General features: G+C 38.5%; 1 protein-coding gene across 2 annotated transcripts in view; it reads right to left on the reverse strand.

The window, feature by feature from the left end:
* LOC103474525 (cGMP-inhibited 3',5'-cyclic phosphodiesterase A-like) overlaps positions 1 to 18,046 on the reverse strand; it is a 74,280-nt gene that overhangs the window by 32,657 nt on the left and 23,577 nt on the right. Inside the window, exons 1-2 of one of the 2 annotated variants that reach the window (XM_008425574.2) lie at positions 11,689 to 11,902; positions 4,236 to 4,481 (exon numbers count right to left, since the gene is read on the reverse strand). In XM_008425574.2, coding sequence (XP_008423796.1) covers positions 4,236 to 4,481; positions 11,689 to 11,757 — 315 coding nt within the window. In that variant the 5' untranslated portion in view covers positions 11,758 to 11,902. Of the gene's footprint in view, positions 1 to 4,235; positions 4,482 to 11,688; positions 11,903 to 18,046 lie in introns of those variants that run through there. The other variant, XM_008425572.2, reaches the window with a different exon arrangement.

Genomic DNA, 18,046 nt, shown 5'->3' on the forward strand with positions numbered 1-18,046 from the left:
TAGTAGTATTATTATTATAGACGTTACTTTTTCTCCCTTTCTATGTAATAAATTAAACTGTAGTTATTCAGTCGGTGAATAGTTAGTCAAAAGAGATTAGAGCTTAATGTTTCGTTCATTATAACATCTCGATCTTGCATTATTTAACATAATTAATCCTCTTATTTGAGAAATGTTTTTTTTTAATGTACATCTCTGCGCTGAGGATTGACTGGTGGGAGTTGATACTTTTTTTTTACTCAAGTGAAGGCTGCGTGTTTTTTTGGTAGCAGCAGAGGGACACAGGAATGTGATTGTTCTAGGAAGTGTTAATAATTTCATGATTTCAATAATTTGTAATAAAGAGACCGAGTTTGGGGAAGAAGACGGCGGTTGTCCTTTTTTTCTATCTCTGACGCTGTTCGTCTTTACAGGCTCTCCGTCAGGATCAAAGGGGAAGCAGAAATTCACCGCAGGAAGAAAAATAAAAAAAAATAAAAAAAATAAACATCATTTGTTACAACTGTCCATCATATGCTGAGACGTGTAACATACACAAACACAATCCGAGCAGCGGCAGAAGTATGAAGGAACCCCTGCAGTGCAAAGTGCTGTTGTGAAAAGTTAATACAGGACTATGCAAGAAATGAAACATGATTTTTCCTAGATGGTTACGTGACTGACAAAACGTTAGAATCCTAGTTGCTCCCTTGTGTCAGCAAAACCAAAAGAATCAAGCTTAGACTTAAATAAGGAATAAATAAACTAAACCGAATCTACTAAAAATTGTTAAAATAGAACAAGTGAAGATTTTGGACTATCAGATTTGTCTCTGGTATTTTAAATGAATTGTAGAATTGTAGACGAAAAAGAAAAAAGAAAAAAAGCTTGCTTTTCCATAGCAGTAGATTTTGGTTATGGTGTTAAACCCTGAAACAAACATTACATTCAGCTTTCACCAATGCAGTGCTGTCATTTTGTGGATTTTGTGATTTTCATCAGACCAAAGATAAGCACATTTGACGTAAACAGCAGAAGAGGTTCGGATTTAGTGTCTTTTTGTTAAATGCATATTCCTTCACATGTGTAAGTCTTATTTGCAAAGCTCCTATGTAACACAAAAAGCTCACAGTTGTGTACTTCTCTCTGTCTTCATGCAGCAGGTTTCCTTATGGTTCTTATTTCTAAAAGTGGAACAGGAAGCAAGGCTTAAGGGAGGTGACCCTGAGCTATTCCTATGGTAACACAGCTTTGGGCCTGAACTCCTGGAGGATGTCCCATGATGCATTCACTGTGTTAGTCTAGCTGTTTTATTAATCTCCCATTGCAAATATCAGGGGTCTACAGCTTTTCTTTTGTTTGTCTCTTTGATCTGATTTGTCAAACAACATGCAAAGGGTGAAGACGTGTTTCATGTTACATCTACTTCTGTTTTATCACCTTTTTTATTATTTAAACTCAATTCTACCTCTCAAAATTATTCCATGAAAACTATTGTGGTGAATTGTTGTCACTATACTAGAAACCTGAACCACAATTTAAGTTCATAAATCTACTTCTCACCCACCAACTGCAAGTCTTTTTTTGTTTATTTTGCGAATTCTCTGCTGCAAAATAGGTCAATCTCAGTCAGAACGGATAGAGAGTCCCTGTGAATATCCATTTTGAAGTCTTGCCACATATTTTATATTGGATTTAGGTCTCTACTTTGACTGGGCCATTTTAACATATAATTATGTTTTAAACTGATCTGTTCCTTTGGAAGCCCGGGTGTATGTTTTGGATTGTTATCTTGCTGGAAGGTGAACGTCAACAACAGTCTTAATTTTCTTTTGACAGCTTCTAACAGGTTTTTCTCCAGAACTGCTTGATATTTGGCTCAATTTCTCCCAAAATTACCAGAGACCTATTGGCTGCTTCTCTGATTATAAAATGTAATGTTTTGTAAGGTTTAGTTCATGAAATATCTGAAGATTTAGATCTTTGTGAAAGCAAAACAGGTCCATCATGGGGTTTTTCTTTTCATTCCTTCTAAGATATAAACATAAGCTTTCCTATATAAAGAAAAGAAAGAATAAAAACATACATCCAAACTATTAGGACTATTTTTGAGTTATTTTCACGGGGTAATAAAGTCGTCTGACAATTTTGATTGTGTCTTTTTCACTTTGGCAGTCTGCATGGTTAACTAAGGGTCGTTACCATATGCAGTCCCATCTCCATCTTACATAAACAAACATGATCAGTTCATGTTGATCGATGTTCAACCAGTTTCTCTACTAAAGAGTGAAGGGTGTAGAAACACATTTTCACTGAAGTTCTTTAAATGTGTATATATATTTTAAATTGACATTTGTTGTCACTATGACTGAATACAAAACAGACCAGGGTGTATTTGCTAATTTATTGTGATGGGACGCAATATTTAATGTGAGGGAATGCAAAAGAAAGAAAAAAAATCTCCATGTCCCCTGGGGGGCTCCGTAGATAGAATGTAAGAAAATAAAATAAAAACTCAAGTGGTGTGAATGGTTTTGCCAAGCCTCTGTACCTTTATATAAGAAAATCTCCGCAAAAATCACTCGTTAGCCTCAAGTTACTTTGTTTTTTGTGAGAAAGACGACCAGATTCTCAAATCCCCCTCCCCTGATCATTGAGATTCAGTACATGTACTAGACATTCCAGTGCACTCAGGCAGGTTTAAAGCAGCTACTCACTTTCCAGGTATCCTGTACTACATCACACGCTTTATTTAGTTTTCTTTCTGCCTCGAACACCTGCTTACAGGTTGAAGCGCCGGCCTTGTCAAACATTATTAAGCCATCCAGAGGCTTTTGGGTCATTAGAACCACATTAACCGTGCAATGAAGTGAAGTTTGAGTGTAATTTATGTAGGGACGGGGTACACCTGGACCAAACCCAAAGTGCCAAAGATTCTATCCTCAGGTTTTTATGTCTAGATGCCAGAACCTGAATATGAAAGAACACAGACATTGTTTTGTTGTTGTTGTCGTTTTTTGGTTGAGGCATTGCATGTTTGGACAGTTACTCCATCTGGTTTTGAATGCTGTGCAAATGGAAGGGTTTTTGCTTTTACTTTTATACTTTTGGAGAGTTGTTATGACTGGTAACTGGCAGTAACATACTGTTTTTACAAAAGGGAGAAGTTGATTAGAAACTCAAAAGGTCAAATAATACCTGAACTATGACCCCAAATCCCAGAAGAGTTGAAAAGGAGGCTTCGCAGATGCAAGGAGTTCAAATAATATCTTCCACCAATCATAATAGGCAAAGTTCATCTCCCTGACAACAACATTCTCTTTGCCTGGCTTGCCAGAGATTTAAGGAGGAGCAAATGAGGTGGATTGGCAGTGTTCAATTTAATTGAACTGAATTGTGGAGTTGCCACTTCACAAATTTAGTCTCATCACTAAGGTAAACATGCTAATCAAATCACATAAACTCAAGGCATGCATGTGGGCTTGCAGATAACATCTCTCACTGTAGTTATCTGATACAGTTTGTTATGATATAAACAAAGTCAACCATAGCTGGTGATTTATTACTTAACAACTAGCAGAAAGTCAACAAACAGTAGAAAAGTCTAGAAAATAATAAATTAGCTGGAACAACAAATGATGTCCAAATAATAAAATGGGCAGGAGCAGGCGAGGGGATGACAGATAAACGAACAAATGGATGAAAACAAGCTTAATGATGTGTGACAGGTGACTTACTGCTCTCTAGAGTAACAAAATAAAACCACCTGAAACCCAGATCATTCAATAGATATGTGTAGTGAGGATTTATTTGAAGGTTTCTCACCATTCATTCTTGTTTATCCTTTTTTTTTTGTTACCACAACAGGATAATTCTCATCTGATTGCCAATCAGAACTGCATGCTGGCAATTCTGATTTCCAACCAGCTACAAAAATATTTTTTATAGATATATATTCGGCAGCTCACCATAAAACAACATGGGGTACATGCTGCTATGACAGAGCGAAAATTAAGAGAGGAAAGTCAGCTATTTTTACTTAAAATAACAAAAAATTAGTTTTCAAATTATGATGACGCCTAAGCCCACCACCTGACTTAGAATATTAATTGGATATTGGTACTTTAACTAGACTACTGACAATATGTCATTCCTGTTTTACACAAACCTCATTTTGGTTCCAAAATCAAAGATTTTTTTTTCCCTGAAAAATTACTAATTTGCAATTGTGAAATCTTAAGAAGTCAAATATTAACCTTTGGGATGGCCAATCTCTCGGGTCTTTCCGGCCCATCCTCTGAGTCGGAGCAGGCGTGGGGGTCTGTGGGGATGCGGGGCCGATGGAGCGGCTGGATGTTGATCTGGGTGCTGAGGAGGTTGCTGACAGCTTTCAGAGAGCTGCAGGTGTTCGGAGGCAGGGAGGGGTCGGCCAGCAGGTCTGAGATCATGCCGTGGGCTTCTCCCATCACCGCGATGTCCACCACCACGCTGGTGCCCAAGGACTGGAAGGAAGAGGGAAAAATAAGTTGTTTGATGCTTATTTAGGTATTAAAAGGCAATGAGTTTATCTGCAAACTCTGAATCAGAGCGCCTGTGTGTGTTTGTCTTCCACCAGTCCAACAAGCACAGTTGTATCTTGCTTACTGTGTCATTACATGGTAGCGGTAGGTTAGTGAAGAACAAATAAAGACAGCATCAGCAGATATCCAGTACCTTCATGGAAATAACTATATATCCAAATCCCTCAACAGCGCCCCCACCCTGCAATTGCTGTTATAGACTCAGATTCTATCAAAGGTCAGCTATTTGTTGTCTTTGTAAACTATTCCCGCTTTAGTCTGTGCTAATCAGACTAGCTTTTTAGCTTTTACGTCCTCACATCATATACTATCTTATAATAATGAAGATAAGTTTTAGCAGAAATTCATTGGTCACTGTTTCTGGACATGGTAATGGTAGGGCATTGTTCTTCCTCACGTAGTTAGTCAACAAAAAAAAAGAAAAAAAAACAGTTATATGTAAGTATAATTATTTTAATTCTTTTCACTTGCAAATATGCTTATCTTTGATTCATTTGTAGAGATGTGGAAGGACGGATGTAAAAAGTGCTGGAACAATTCTAAGTAATGTAAATTTTCACTTTGCATGAAAGGTCAGTTTGCCCCGTCTTATTCTGATTCTACATGTCTGCACTTTCACATCAACAGTAGCAAAATGACATTTGAGAATTTCAGAGATCTCTTTCAGTTTCTTGCTCTTCTGTGGGCTTTCAGACTCTTTCTTGTACAGTAGGATGGTAATTCCTTTGAGAATGCTTTGTATCACTCACCAGACTCATAATCAGCTATATGACATTCATTACATCACAAAAAAATAAATAAATAAATACGGTAAAATTCGGAAACCACAGCTGCCAGCATTTTACCATAAATTAGAGATTAACTCATTTATAACTGTGCAGAAGGCAGAGGAGCTAGATTTATTTGTGCCTTAAACTGTCACTATGTTACAATATAGTGAGAGTTTTAAACATTTTTTATATATATATAAACGTTACATACCCCAGCTTTAACTGTGTCCTGCATGTTTTATGTGTGTCCCTACTCCACCACACAGTTGATTCAAACGGCTTAGCATGTCATGAAGTTCTGCGGTAATTTGCTAATGATCTGTTTATTTGATACAGATGTTGTTGAACCAGGGAAACATCTAAAACAGGACGTCAGACATATTTTAGGCTTCATGGTGTCCAAAGACTCAAGGTGTGGTGTCCAACTCTTAAATTGTCAACTAATAAATTTGTCTTTGCTTAAAGGAAAAGGACAAACTAGAGTTTTGCAGAACACACACAGTGTGATGTGGCCTCTGCTCCCCAAAAAGTCATTGAGGCATCCTGAGCGTGAACTCCACACCTCTGTCTCTCTCTGGTGTTAAAGCAGAGTGTGGGAATCAAAGAGAATCTCAAAAGTGAATGTAGAAAATGCCAAAAAAGTTTGGCACATCAGCAAATAGTTATCAAGATAACAAAAGCTTTAAATCAGTGTTTCTCAATTCTGGTCCGCTGCCCTTTTACATGCATCTCTGTTCCTGAATACCTGCTTCAAATGATTGAATTACCTCCTCTACATGCCATCAAGTGCTAAAGAATCCTGTTAGTCACCCACTTATTCAAGTCAGGCATGTGGCAGAGGGGAAAAACACCTAAAACATTCAGGGCAGTGCTGGTGCTTGAGGACCAGAAGTGAGAAAGACTGCCTTAGATTCATCAGTGATGAATAAATCTGAGGTAGCCTTTAGTTCATGGTCATGTGCATCAGCTGTTGTTTTCTGAAGGCATATTTTTATTTGTATAATAATTGTATAACTAGCTTATTGAGCACTTTAAGTTATTACTCACTTATTACAATTATTTTTTTATGACGCAATGACTTCTACATTAATTCACATTAAATTTGGTTTCTGCCAACCATTACATGCAAGGAAAACAAAGTGAAAACAGAAAACAGAGTCTCACTAAACTGGAGATTAGAAATCAATTACAAAACTTTGATTGGTACACCTCAACAAGAACTGTTTATATTTCTTAAAAAAAAACAACAACAACAAAAAAAAAAAACAAAAGCTTTAATTAATTAATGAAAATGTTCACTTATTTATCTCGGCTAAAAAGGGCATCGCGCCAAGCTTATGAAACTCAGAAATCAAAGCCTGTTTTCCCCTCTCCACTTCTGCTCTCTTCCTGTATCTCTCCGCCGCTCTGCGCCAGCTTTTGAAGCGAATGGGCTCACATGATCAGTACATCCATAAGCCTCCGATCTCCCATCTGTCTGCCCCCCCGAGGCTACGAGGCTCAGCGACTGGCAACAGTCTCTGCTCTTGTCACTTGCTTTGTATGAGCTCCAAACTTCTCCACTGCCTTTGTAATGTCAGTTGTAATTTTTACATTTTTTTTCCCCCTCTCAAAGTGCAAGTTGGGTACCTCCTCTCACGTCCCCGTAAAGCATAAAAATTGCGTGAAGAGGAGCAAAAGGGAGATACAAAAAAGATTAAAGAACCAGAACCGCCCAAAGTTTCTCCAGACAAGACGAGACATAATTCTCCAAGTTACCTTTCACATGCAGGCTGTGGAAACTATAATCTGATGCTGGAACTATGTCGTTTCTTAGAAAAGCTTGGGTCTTTGTGTGCGCGCGCACACGCAGTGCATGTGTCACCTCAACCCGAACAAAATCCATTAGACCACTCCAGAGCTTTATGACATCCTGCTATTGTGACATTCACCTATTACCTGGCAGTAATGGACTCTGTGCAGCTAATGTCATAGAGGAAGTGGGATACTAGGATGAATTTATGTGTGTCTACAGACACCTGCCCACTCGCGCTCAAAGATTTGGGTGTTGCCGCTGTTTTACGACACTTTTCCTGCCGTTCTCGGATGTTACGCTACCCCGTTTTTAACATCTAAATCAGCCTGTAGTAGAGGTGTGTCCCATTTTGTCAGTGCTTTCAGAACAACATGCAGCTGACTGAGAGCCGCCGAGCACTGCTCTGGTAGTCACAGTTGAGAGAGAAGACGAGGGAGAAGGTTATTGATTCCTCCCAGCATAAAGACCCACAGGATACAGCAGGGGGAGTGATGGTCAATGAGTGAATCAACAGTGGGGGCTGTGTATGCGTGTGTGTGTTTGTGTGTGTTTGTGTGTTTGCGTGCACGCACAGGCATGAATGTACCAGGGGTGCCTCTTGGGACCAGCCCTGTCAGACTTTCAGGGTAATACAGTGCATGCTGCACGCAGAAAGATGGGTCATAATCCCACAACAAAAGACGGTGCACTGTAACAGAAGAAAATATCAAACCCTGGCCTCTGAGGTGAATAGATAAAGGAAATAAGATTTGTGCATATCAGGCTACTAAGAATAGAACAGCTGATATGGATCTTTTGTCAAGCTACAGCAACAACATCAAGAGGTACATCAGAGATGATTTACAGTAGAGTCAGTGTTTCCTTGTCAAACTAGTACAGAGAGTCTCAAAAGGTAATGAAAAAACCATATACTTCGAATAAAAATCTACAATCTATCATCTGTTTTAGATTATATTTAATTGAAGAAAAAATGGAACTTTAAAGGTTATTATCAATCTTCTCAATAATCACTGAAAGAAAATCTGTCAAATCCCTCGCTCAAACCCCTCTTACAATCGCTGCTTTTTACACGTTTCCACTGGTATTTTGATTGCTTATTTTTTGGAGATGAGCTCCGAGTATTTAAGGCTGGAAAGCCTCCCTGCAGTCATCCTCATATTTAGGTCTGTCCATGGATTCTCTATCTGATTCGAGACAGGTCTCTGACTGGGCCACTAAAAAAGGTTAAAATTACTTCCAGTTAAAAGAAATATGTGAGTAAAATTAAACCTAAACATCTCATTGTTCTCTTGACAACAGCCCATAAATTCTCTGAGGTTCAAGTCAGGGGAAATGGCTGGCCAATGAAGGACAGGAACGCCACTGTCATTGAAGCAGCTTTTAGTACCGATGGCTGTGTGGGCAGGTGCCAAGTCCTGCTGGAAAATATAATCATCTTCTCCATACAGTTTATCAGCAGAGGGAAGCATGGAGTATGCTAAGATTTTCTGGTAGTTGGCTGCATCGATTGTTGACAGTGGAGCAACACCAGCAGATGACACGGCACCCCAAACCATCACTGACTGTGGACTGAAAAGCAATGTGGATTCTGTGCCACCCCACTCTTCCTCCAGCCCCTGGGACCTTGATTTCCTTTCCAAATGAAATGAAGAATTTACTTCCATCTGAAACCAGGACTTTGGACCACCGCACAACAGTCCAGCTCCTTTTCTCCTTAGCTCAGGTTAAGACGCCTCTGACATGGTCAAGGACCAGTTTTTGACCGCAATGACGGTGTTGGATTTTGAACCAGACGTGCACAACTTCAGTCCAGATCTAATAGAAACAGGGGAAAAAAATCTCCTTAATTTAGCACCAAGTGTAAGCAGATGCCAACTTTAGCATTGCTAGCAGAAAACATTCAGCTAGCCATTGTTGCCACTTACAAACTCTTGTCTTGTCTGTCACTCTATCAGACAAGATTGTCACTGATTAATTTTTCTAAATTAGATAAATGATTTTAAAGTGGCAGAGATTCTTGTTATTCTTTTAGTTTTAGCAGATTACAGGTCGAGAACTAGTTCACATCCTACTTCAAAATAAAACATCAAATACTTAGTTCTTGGTATCACTTTGACAAAAATGTGCTGCTTTATCCCAAGATACTAAGCATTTAAAATGTTTCTTAGAATGACAAAATGCCTTGTGTAGGTGTTTCTGTATGATCTGCCACTGAACTGAACTATTAACTGCAGTGAATCCTTGCTGAGACTCTTAAAAAAATCCCAACTTTTGTTCAGGATTAGTTCAATTCCCAACAATCTGTAAAAGCCATTCAAGTGGTGGAGATAAAACAATCGCCTCTCACTGTGATGTGAAGCCCTGTTTATTGAGCATAACAATAATCATAATATTGATAATCAGCTTTAGTTAACTATACAAAAGCCACATTTAGATCTACTCTTTTATCAAGAGTGACCTGGCAAGATAACAGCACTGCTTACAAGTGCCAGCATTTACATTAATGCAGTGACGTTAATTTAGCTTTAAAAGTATGAAAGCACGAAATAATAAACTCAGAAAATAAAAACATGGCTATCAAAAGCAATTGCAATTGAAAATTCAAGTGTATTGGTCCTGAGCTTCTTCTCACACCTCTATGTCTTCAGCTGAAAATTGGGGGCGATATAAATATAAATTTGCAATCTTTGCCTGCCCACTAGGGTGTGCCAGGACTTTCTGCAGATGTTTCTATGCACCTGACTATGTGCAGTGAGTGCAATGCTACTTTTTTAGAAACACGCTATGAGTACATTGACTGAATTTTTGAATACGTTATCGCTTTTTGGGCCAAAAACTGCATTCTTCCCTGCTAAGGCAACAGTTGACAAACCAATGTATGTCTACTGCGGTGCTAAGATGCTAACAAGTTATCTGTGTGCCTGCTAACTTTTAACGTGGTGCGGCCTTTGGAGCGGTACACTTTGCTTGTTCAATGCATATTGCAGTTGAAGGTTGTGAGTAAATTTATTCTTGGAACGAGTGCTAAGATCTCCACTAGAAAAACGTCTCAACATTTTGTTTCTCTATATTTACGTAGAGAGTAGCAAAAACTTTAAAAGCAAAAACTTTAAGAAGTGAGGCTGGAGGAGAGTCCAGGTTCATCTTGAGTTCAAACTGACAAAGACAGTCAGAAATATGGGGAAAAAAACAATAAAACGTTTTGGTAAAGAACTGTAGCAAATTGTAGTACGCTCCTAGTGAGTTTAAAGATTGATATATTTAAGATGTTTTACAACTCTTCACCTGGGGTGCAAATTGCAGAAACATTGCACATGCTTGGTGTTTGACCATTTTAAGAGGACTTGCTCCAGAATATAAAATAAAAACATGCAAATAGATGTAAAGAACTTCTTTAGAGAAATTTCCCCTTACTTCAGGGTGAAACTCGCAGTTCAACTTTAGGGAAAATTGAACTATTAAGGTGATATTTCAGATCAAATTAATCCAGATTAGAAATTATTAAACAATAGGATAGGAGGAAAAAACGTAACCGTTCTCCATTATAAAACAGTTCTAAATAATAACGACAAAGACAATCTCTTATTTCCTTCTACAGCCTTTTTTTTTTTTTTTGCACTTTCTACTTCCTCCATCCCAGATTTCCCTCTCGACCCCGGCTCTCTCCAGAGAGGCAGTTAGGAAGTATGTAGGCAGATCAGGCAGAAAGGCAGATGGGGGGAAGCAGAGAAAGAGAGATAAAGAGAAAAGTAGTGACAGCCATGGCCAGTCAAGTGAAAAGGAGAGCAACTCAACTCCAGCTCACCAGCTGAGCTCCTCCACAGTCGAATATTGCAGTCTAGTCGCTGTAAATGTAAAACTGCAGTGGATAACATTGCTCATTTGTAGAAATTTTTGGAACTCAGGTCCTTGAGACGACTCCTCAACAAATACATCTATTGATTTATTATTAAGACTCCCGCAGTATATAGAGACACGGCTCTCTAGAGATTCTTCTGGATGTCAGGCTGAAATAATTGATATCCTACATTATAAAATTATTTTTATCTTGCATTATAAATAAATCTAACTCTGATTCACAATGAGTGAATCTGTTGTCACATCAATACACATTATTTATTTAAGTCTGAGTTAAGATTAAGACGACATGCTAACCAATGTGTGGGAAAGAGATACCATATTTTGAGGCACAGTTAATACACACACGCGCGCACGCGCGGGGCCTCATTAGACAAACTTCTTAACAAATAGGCGACCACACACCCAAGAACAATAGTGACACTGATTCCCTCAGCTCTGTCATCACTAGTTTCTCACAGGCGTAATTGACCTAAAAACTACAAGCTTAATTTAGACTCAGCTTCAAGTCGTCCCATTTAAACCATCTCTTCCTCACTGATTAGATGGCTTTCTACACACACTCCTTATACACACACACACACACACACACACGCACGCACACGCACACACACACACACACACACGCACACGCATACACGCTAAGTGAAACCAATCCCAAAAAGAGCTAACAGCGAGGTTGAAAAAAAAAAACACCATACTGAACCTGTTTGGAGAGGTGGGCATTGTCCTGATGTCGCCCCAACGTACTGGCTGAGTGCCTCCGCTGCATCATTTGTGTTTGAGCTGCCCAGTCGTGAAACTGAAACCGATTCCTTTGGATTTACACAGGACTAGGCTGCTGGCTAACTCATTAAGAAAAACATTTAAAAATAAAAGCTAAAACCAAAGCTGCAAGCTTTTAGCCCAAGCACTTCCTTGCCTCCTCCAGCTCTCCACTGACTTTCTCCTCTCTTCTCCTCTCTGACGCTTCACAAACCTCCCTCCATCCTCTCACCCGCCCCACCACTCCCATCTGCCAATTACAAGGGATCAACGATGAGGAGACCTGCAGCACTTGGAAGTCTCTTGCTCTGAAAACTACCAGGTTGCCAGGATACAACGGGACAAGGACAAAGATCAAAATGTTCATGGACCATAAAATAGTTGTTTGGGGCTCAGTTGACCACTGTTACACTGCGCCTGCTACTTGTCGAGTGTTTCCTGCATCGCCGGCTGATGCTTGACAACCAAGCAGAGACCGAGATGTGTTATTGGAAAAGTCCTTTCTGCCTCAGGAAATTGACAAAAGTCATTGATTCACAAACAGTCCATCTGATTTGGAGCAATTCCTTTCATTAAAGCTACAGCTGCATGATGACCATTGGAAAAAAACTTGCTTTATTTTAACAAGTTTGATTCATTTTGTTGTTTTTGTTTTGTAATCTGAAAAGCTTGATTTAAAATGCCAAATGACTAATCTTAAGAAATGCTACGAGTAACGTCCAGCCCAGGGATCTGCAACCTGTGACTCCATAGCCACTGCTGGTTCTTTGGTCATTCCCATGACGACTCTTAGAAACTTAAACCAAAAATGATAAAATCAACTTTTAAAAATAGCTAAAATAACAAATCATAATAGCTATTTTTTTGTTTGTTTGTTTTTCATGGAATAATTACATTTAATTTTCACAACAGAATGTCACTAAAAGTACCAGTCATTTTAATTTAGACTTTTTTTTTTTAATAGCTTTACTAGGCTGGAAACTATGTGCAAATATCAACATCCCATATAAGAAAATGTAGCCAGCATCTTTTTGAATAGATTCTCATTCATACTCCTGACCAGCATGAATGTCATTTTCATCAGGAGGAATTTGATTATTGGTCTTGATAAAAAGTCATTATACTTCGGGGCCTGACTGCATTTTATGTTACAGTATCAAGTCATGGTTTTCCTGATTTTTCCTTTTTTGCTCGTAGTTTTCCAGCATTTAAATTATGTTTGGCACATGATCAATAATGAAGGATGTGGATACATTGAAAAACCAGATCTTCATCTCCCTCCAGATTCTGAACCACACTGAGTGTAAAATTGGTTTTGTCATTTTCGCTGTCCCTCGTTCACGACACCCCTCCTCCATCAACCCATCTATTTATAAAACAAGAGCAGCCACTACTGACGGAAACACAGAAAAGGACACATCACCCATAATGCTTGAAGGCTGATCTACATACATCTCTGCTGACTCCTCTCCCACTACAACCCTGATCTGTAAGCTTTCTTTACAAGTATTTTTGTTTTCAAAGAGAAGAGTGCAATTTAATTTGATAAGCTCAATTTTGCTTTGAGAAATGTGTTAGACAAATACTTTGAGCTGCAGAAATATTTCTCCAAAAAATACAAGAGAGGTAATTTCAACATAGAGACAGAGACAGCTGCCGTTTCCTCAAGAGTGAATGCATAAGTCAAATTGACACCTGAATACAGAACACACGTCATGCAATGTGACAGCAGTACTGTAAAGTGCACACTCCTGACCTACATTTCATGTTGCTAACAGCTACTGTAGTGACAAACATTTTCTGCAAATCAAACAAAATGAGATAAAAAGCAAAGTCAATTGTTTTTAATTCATATTGCAAGATACAAATATGAAGGGTAATGAAATCCAGATCAGAAGGAGCAGTTCAGATTCAAGTGGTTTTCTGGGTGATTATGCTGACAAATCTTTTTTTGATTCTCAGGTTATTCCACAGTTGTGAAGCTGTTATGTCTCCCGCCCTGAGGTCTGTTTGCATCAGATGTGCAGATCTGAGAGCACAAACTGGAGGGTGACGAGTGAGGTTGATAACAACCGATGGAGCAAAGAAAACTCAGCGAATCCCATATCTACAATCAAATTGTCAAATGGGAGCTGAACGTGCAAGGAACAGAGCTGTCTATATTCGGTTCTGTACTACATTTTGTGGTACGCTGTATTCAAAGGAGCGTTTCCACCACCAGTTGGTTGGACTCTTACTGGGCAGTCAGGGTTAAACGCCTAATGTGGCGCCATACGAGTGCGGTGACAACGTGACGCACCAGTAAGTCTTGGGCTTGTCGCGATGAAGTTTTGCTCTCCCCGAGTCATCGGACTGTGTTGTGTGACGCATGTAGCTCCACACAAACTGTACCGTTGTCCTGTAGACCTACAATACAGGTCGGTTGTATGTACCGCCTTTACGATGGAAACAGTCAAAAGAGCGTACCAAAAAACAATGACCTGTACCGTACCGCCCGGTGGAAACGAGACAGAAGTTGGGCCGGTTTGAATGAGAAGATTAATGAGGATTAATTGGTGATATGGTTTTGTTCTAAATCAGAAGAGAATTACTTCAGAGTGGAAATTTGTTTCCCAAGCTTCCGAAACGTAGCCCGGCGTTTTATTCACGGATCCATCCGTGCTCTTACAATCTACAGGAAATGTCACAGTTTCATTTGTCTCTGTAAAAATGCCGCAGATAAAAACCTGAGGGCGTTACTCAGATTTCTTACGATTTCATATCTGTAAATGAGAAGCATCGAATTGGATAAGAATGTGGTTGCCTGAGTGTTTTCCTTGTTATTTAACGACAGTAAGTTAAGAGCTCACGTTTATCTGGTTCGTTTCTAAAAAATAACACCTACTAACGAGATTTCAGCTGCAGTTTGTCACTTAGTGAGCTTCAGTGACTTAGGTTATTATTTCAGAGCTCTTACAGTTCACCCTTGTACATACCATGTTAGAGTACAGAGGAAGGGTTTGAAACCACATCTAAAAGCCAAGCACTGAAAATAGTCTCCATAATTAGTTCCTTAAGTTTTCCAAAGGTTTTTAAATTGAATCATCAAGGCAGAAAAGTTTAAACAAGAGACCCTCCACCACTGGGCTGGTGGTTGCAGAGGGATGAGTTATGTAGTAATTAGGCCGATATTGACAATAGAATGTGTGAGCAGTTTTATTTTGAAGAACCAGGAAGTGACTGTCCAGCCCAGCAGTATGTTTTTGTGTTAGTCAAAGTTGGTAGGCCAAGTTAAAACTGAGGGAACGACCCGGCAGTGGCATCGTCATCCAGTGAAGATGACTTTGCATCTTGAATGGCAGATGAGATAATCTTTCTAATTCAGCGGATCTGTGTTTAATGTTAACGCCCAGGGACTGGAGCAAGGTTGTTTGGAAGAACGGCAAACAGAGGCGTGCTGAATCACAGATCGCTCCGTCATAATTTATACTCAAATCTCTGATGCTTTTCAGCTATTTTCTGTTTGAAATACATAATATTAAACTAACAATGCCGTTTCAGTTCACCATCTCTGCCTCCTTTTACCCTGGGCCTTCATCTCCCCACAGTCTATTAAATCCTCTTTTGGGGGATATGTTACAGAGTTTAGAATAGGCTTGAAAAATCTGTAAATTCACCTCTTAATCTGTAAATTTGCAATTATACCAATACTAGTTTCATTTGACCAGTTTTTGCAAAAAAGATCATCTTTAAAATCAAGAACAGATGCAAAGTTTTTTTTTTTTCTTTTTCCTGTTGAAGTGTCAACCAGCATGTATTCACAGAACGCTCTGCAGGGGGAGCTGTGTCTGTTGTCATCCAGGTACTGAGTTTACATGTGTTCATAGTGACGTCTCAGTTTATCTGTCGTCTGTATTTCTCATCATAGCATTAGATTTTATGAACTGTACGGTAATGCATTTATTAAATGTAAGGCTCACACATTTTCAAACAAAAATGTAAGTTACAGTTTATGATAAACAAGCTTAAAACCTTTTGTCAAAAACCATTCGCCAGTTCCGATCATGTTCATCTATAAGGCATTTCTTTTAACCTTGTCAAGAAACATATTTTTATAACTATAGTTTATAATAAACAGACAAAAGAAGGTAATTTATTGCAATTGATCAAAGCTGGGAATACAAACAGCGGAGGAGATGTTAACCCAGTTTTATCTTATGTAGTGCTTTCAAACAAATCTGTTGTTCAGCAAAGTGTACAATTGACCAAAACATAAAATAATGCTTTAAGCAATGTATGGTAAAAGAATAAAACTGCAATAAAACAACATAAAAAGAATAAATAGTAATGCTTGCTTTTCCAGAGTTTTTACAAAAGAAAACCTAAAGAGTTTGTGAGCATTTCTATTGAGAACCAAAAGTCAATACTTTGTAGAAGTAACTTTCATTGCAGGTGCAGCTTAAAGTCTTCTAGCTTCAAGCTTTGAATATCCAGGGACATTTTTTCCTCGTTCCTTGCAAAATACCTCAGTATTTAGCAAGGATTTGAAGAAGATGTTCTGCACAGATGTCGTTCTAAACTTTAAAAATATCAAATTCACAAAGATATCTTTTTTTTTTATAATTAAGGACAAACATTGCCCAGTATGTATTGCATTATATTTGTCCTTCACGGTTTTCATGTTCATTTGCCATTTGAAAACAATCAGGCAGCTTTTGAAAAACCACAAAAGACATCCAAAAAATGTACTGTTTTGTCCAACCCCAAGCTGGGGCGGATTATACTTAAGTACTTTAAAACTAGATAATACTGATGTCAGTGATTAAAATGCATTCCAACTTTTTAAAATGTTTTGTAAAATTTACTCAGAGCTATAATTCTGTAATTATCCCAAGCCCTTTCAGCCATTGTGTGCTTTCTGTGACACGCTGCTGTGTGACAAATAGAGACTGCTGGACATTTACAAATGAATGTTTACGTGTCTGCTAATGTGCTCACTTCCACACAAACTCCCACAGCGGCACTGAGACATAGGGGTGCACTGAGACACATGCTCCGTGTCACGACTCAAGAGTACGGAGTCAGAAAAAAAAACAAAAAAACAGCAAGACGGACCCAAAATCCCTACCGGTCAGCAACTGTTCTTGCAGATAAAAGATAAAGTGCAGACTAATTATATTTATGCAAATGTAGAAGATGAAAACAAAAATATTATTAGATAGGATCACACAAACTTGGCTTAGATATGTGGTGCAATGGAGACAATAAAAAAATGAAAAAGCAATTAAATCTCTTCTGTCCTTACGTACAGTTGTCTGAAAAAGCAATGTTTTTTTGTGTTAACCCGAGTTAACACAAAAACAAAAAATAAGTTATCAATATCAATTTACCCTCTTCTGAAAATACAATTGCCCCCTTTGTTGCATAGTGAAGTAACTGTGATTTACCACATTTACTTCATTTAGTTTTATTAAATCTGTTTACTGCCAGATCTTTAAAATCCTTAAATCTCCAACCGGTCTGAAATTCAAGAACAGATGAGAAACTAAGATCTGAGAAACTATTTGTCATGAAAGGGGGACAAAGCACTTTTTAAGGCTTTCAGACTCAAGCAAAACATTAAAAGCTATTTCCCACAAATGGAGAAAATATGGAATACTATTGAACCGTCCCAGGAAATTACCAAGATTACTTCAAGAGTGAATCTGTAATCCATCCAGGAAGACACGCACACACACAAAAAAAATGTTTAAGAGGAATATTGTTCTGGACTTCTTGTTCAATCCTCTGATCAATATACTGACTTCTGTCCAATAGGGAAGTCATGTCTATCAAACTAGTGCAAATATATGTTCCAGATCTCCACTAATGGTGGTGAAGACATCAAACTGTTTTTAGCAGTTTAAGTATGTTTTTTTTTATTTTATGTTTTTAGCACCAACCTAATGCGGTGGAGGGATCACAATTCAGCCACAGGAAATGGGAACTTCAAAATCACAAAGTATTTAAAAAGCAGCGTTAGCTTGGTTCAAGTTTTGCTATGCAACAAGACGACTATACCAAACCAGGACATCTTTACCGAGAAGTCTAAATGAAATGAAGTTGTTCAATTGCTTACTCAAAGTGCAAACTTTAAAATGATTGTAGGACTATAGGAAAGTCAGAAAGCTAAAGCATACCGTATGTCCTCAAATGTTGGAGAACATAAAGCTCCAGACAAATGCTTCCATGATGACAATGGGTTAAAAGGGGCCACACAAAAGTGGCCAACCTATATGTATATATATGTGTGTGTGTGTGTGTGTGTGTGTGTGTGTGTG

The sequence above is a fragment of the Poecilia reticulata genome, linkage group LG13, assembly GCF_000633615.1.
Source record: "Poecilia reticulata strain Guanapo linkage group LG13, Guppy_female_1.0+MT, whole genome shotgun sequence".
NCBI classification, from domain to species: Eukaryota; Metazoa; Chordata; class Actinopteri; order Cyprinodontiformes; family Poeciliidae; genus Poecilia; species Poecilia reticulata.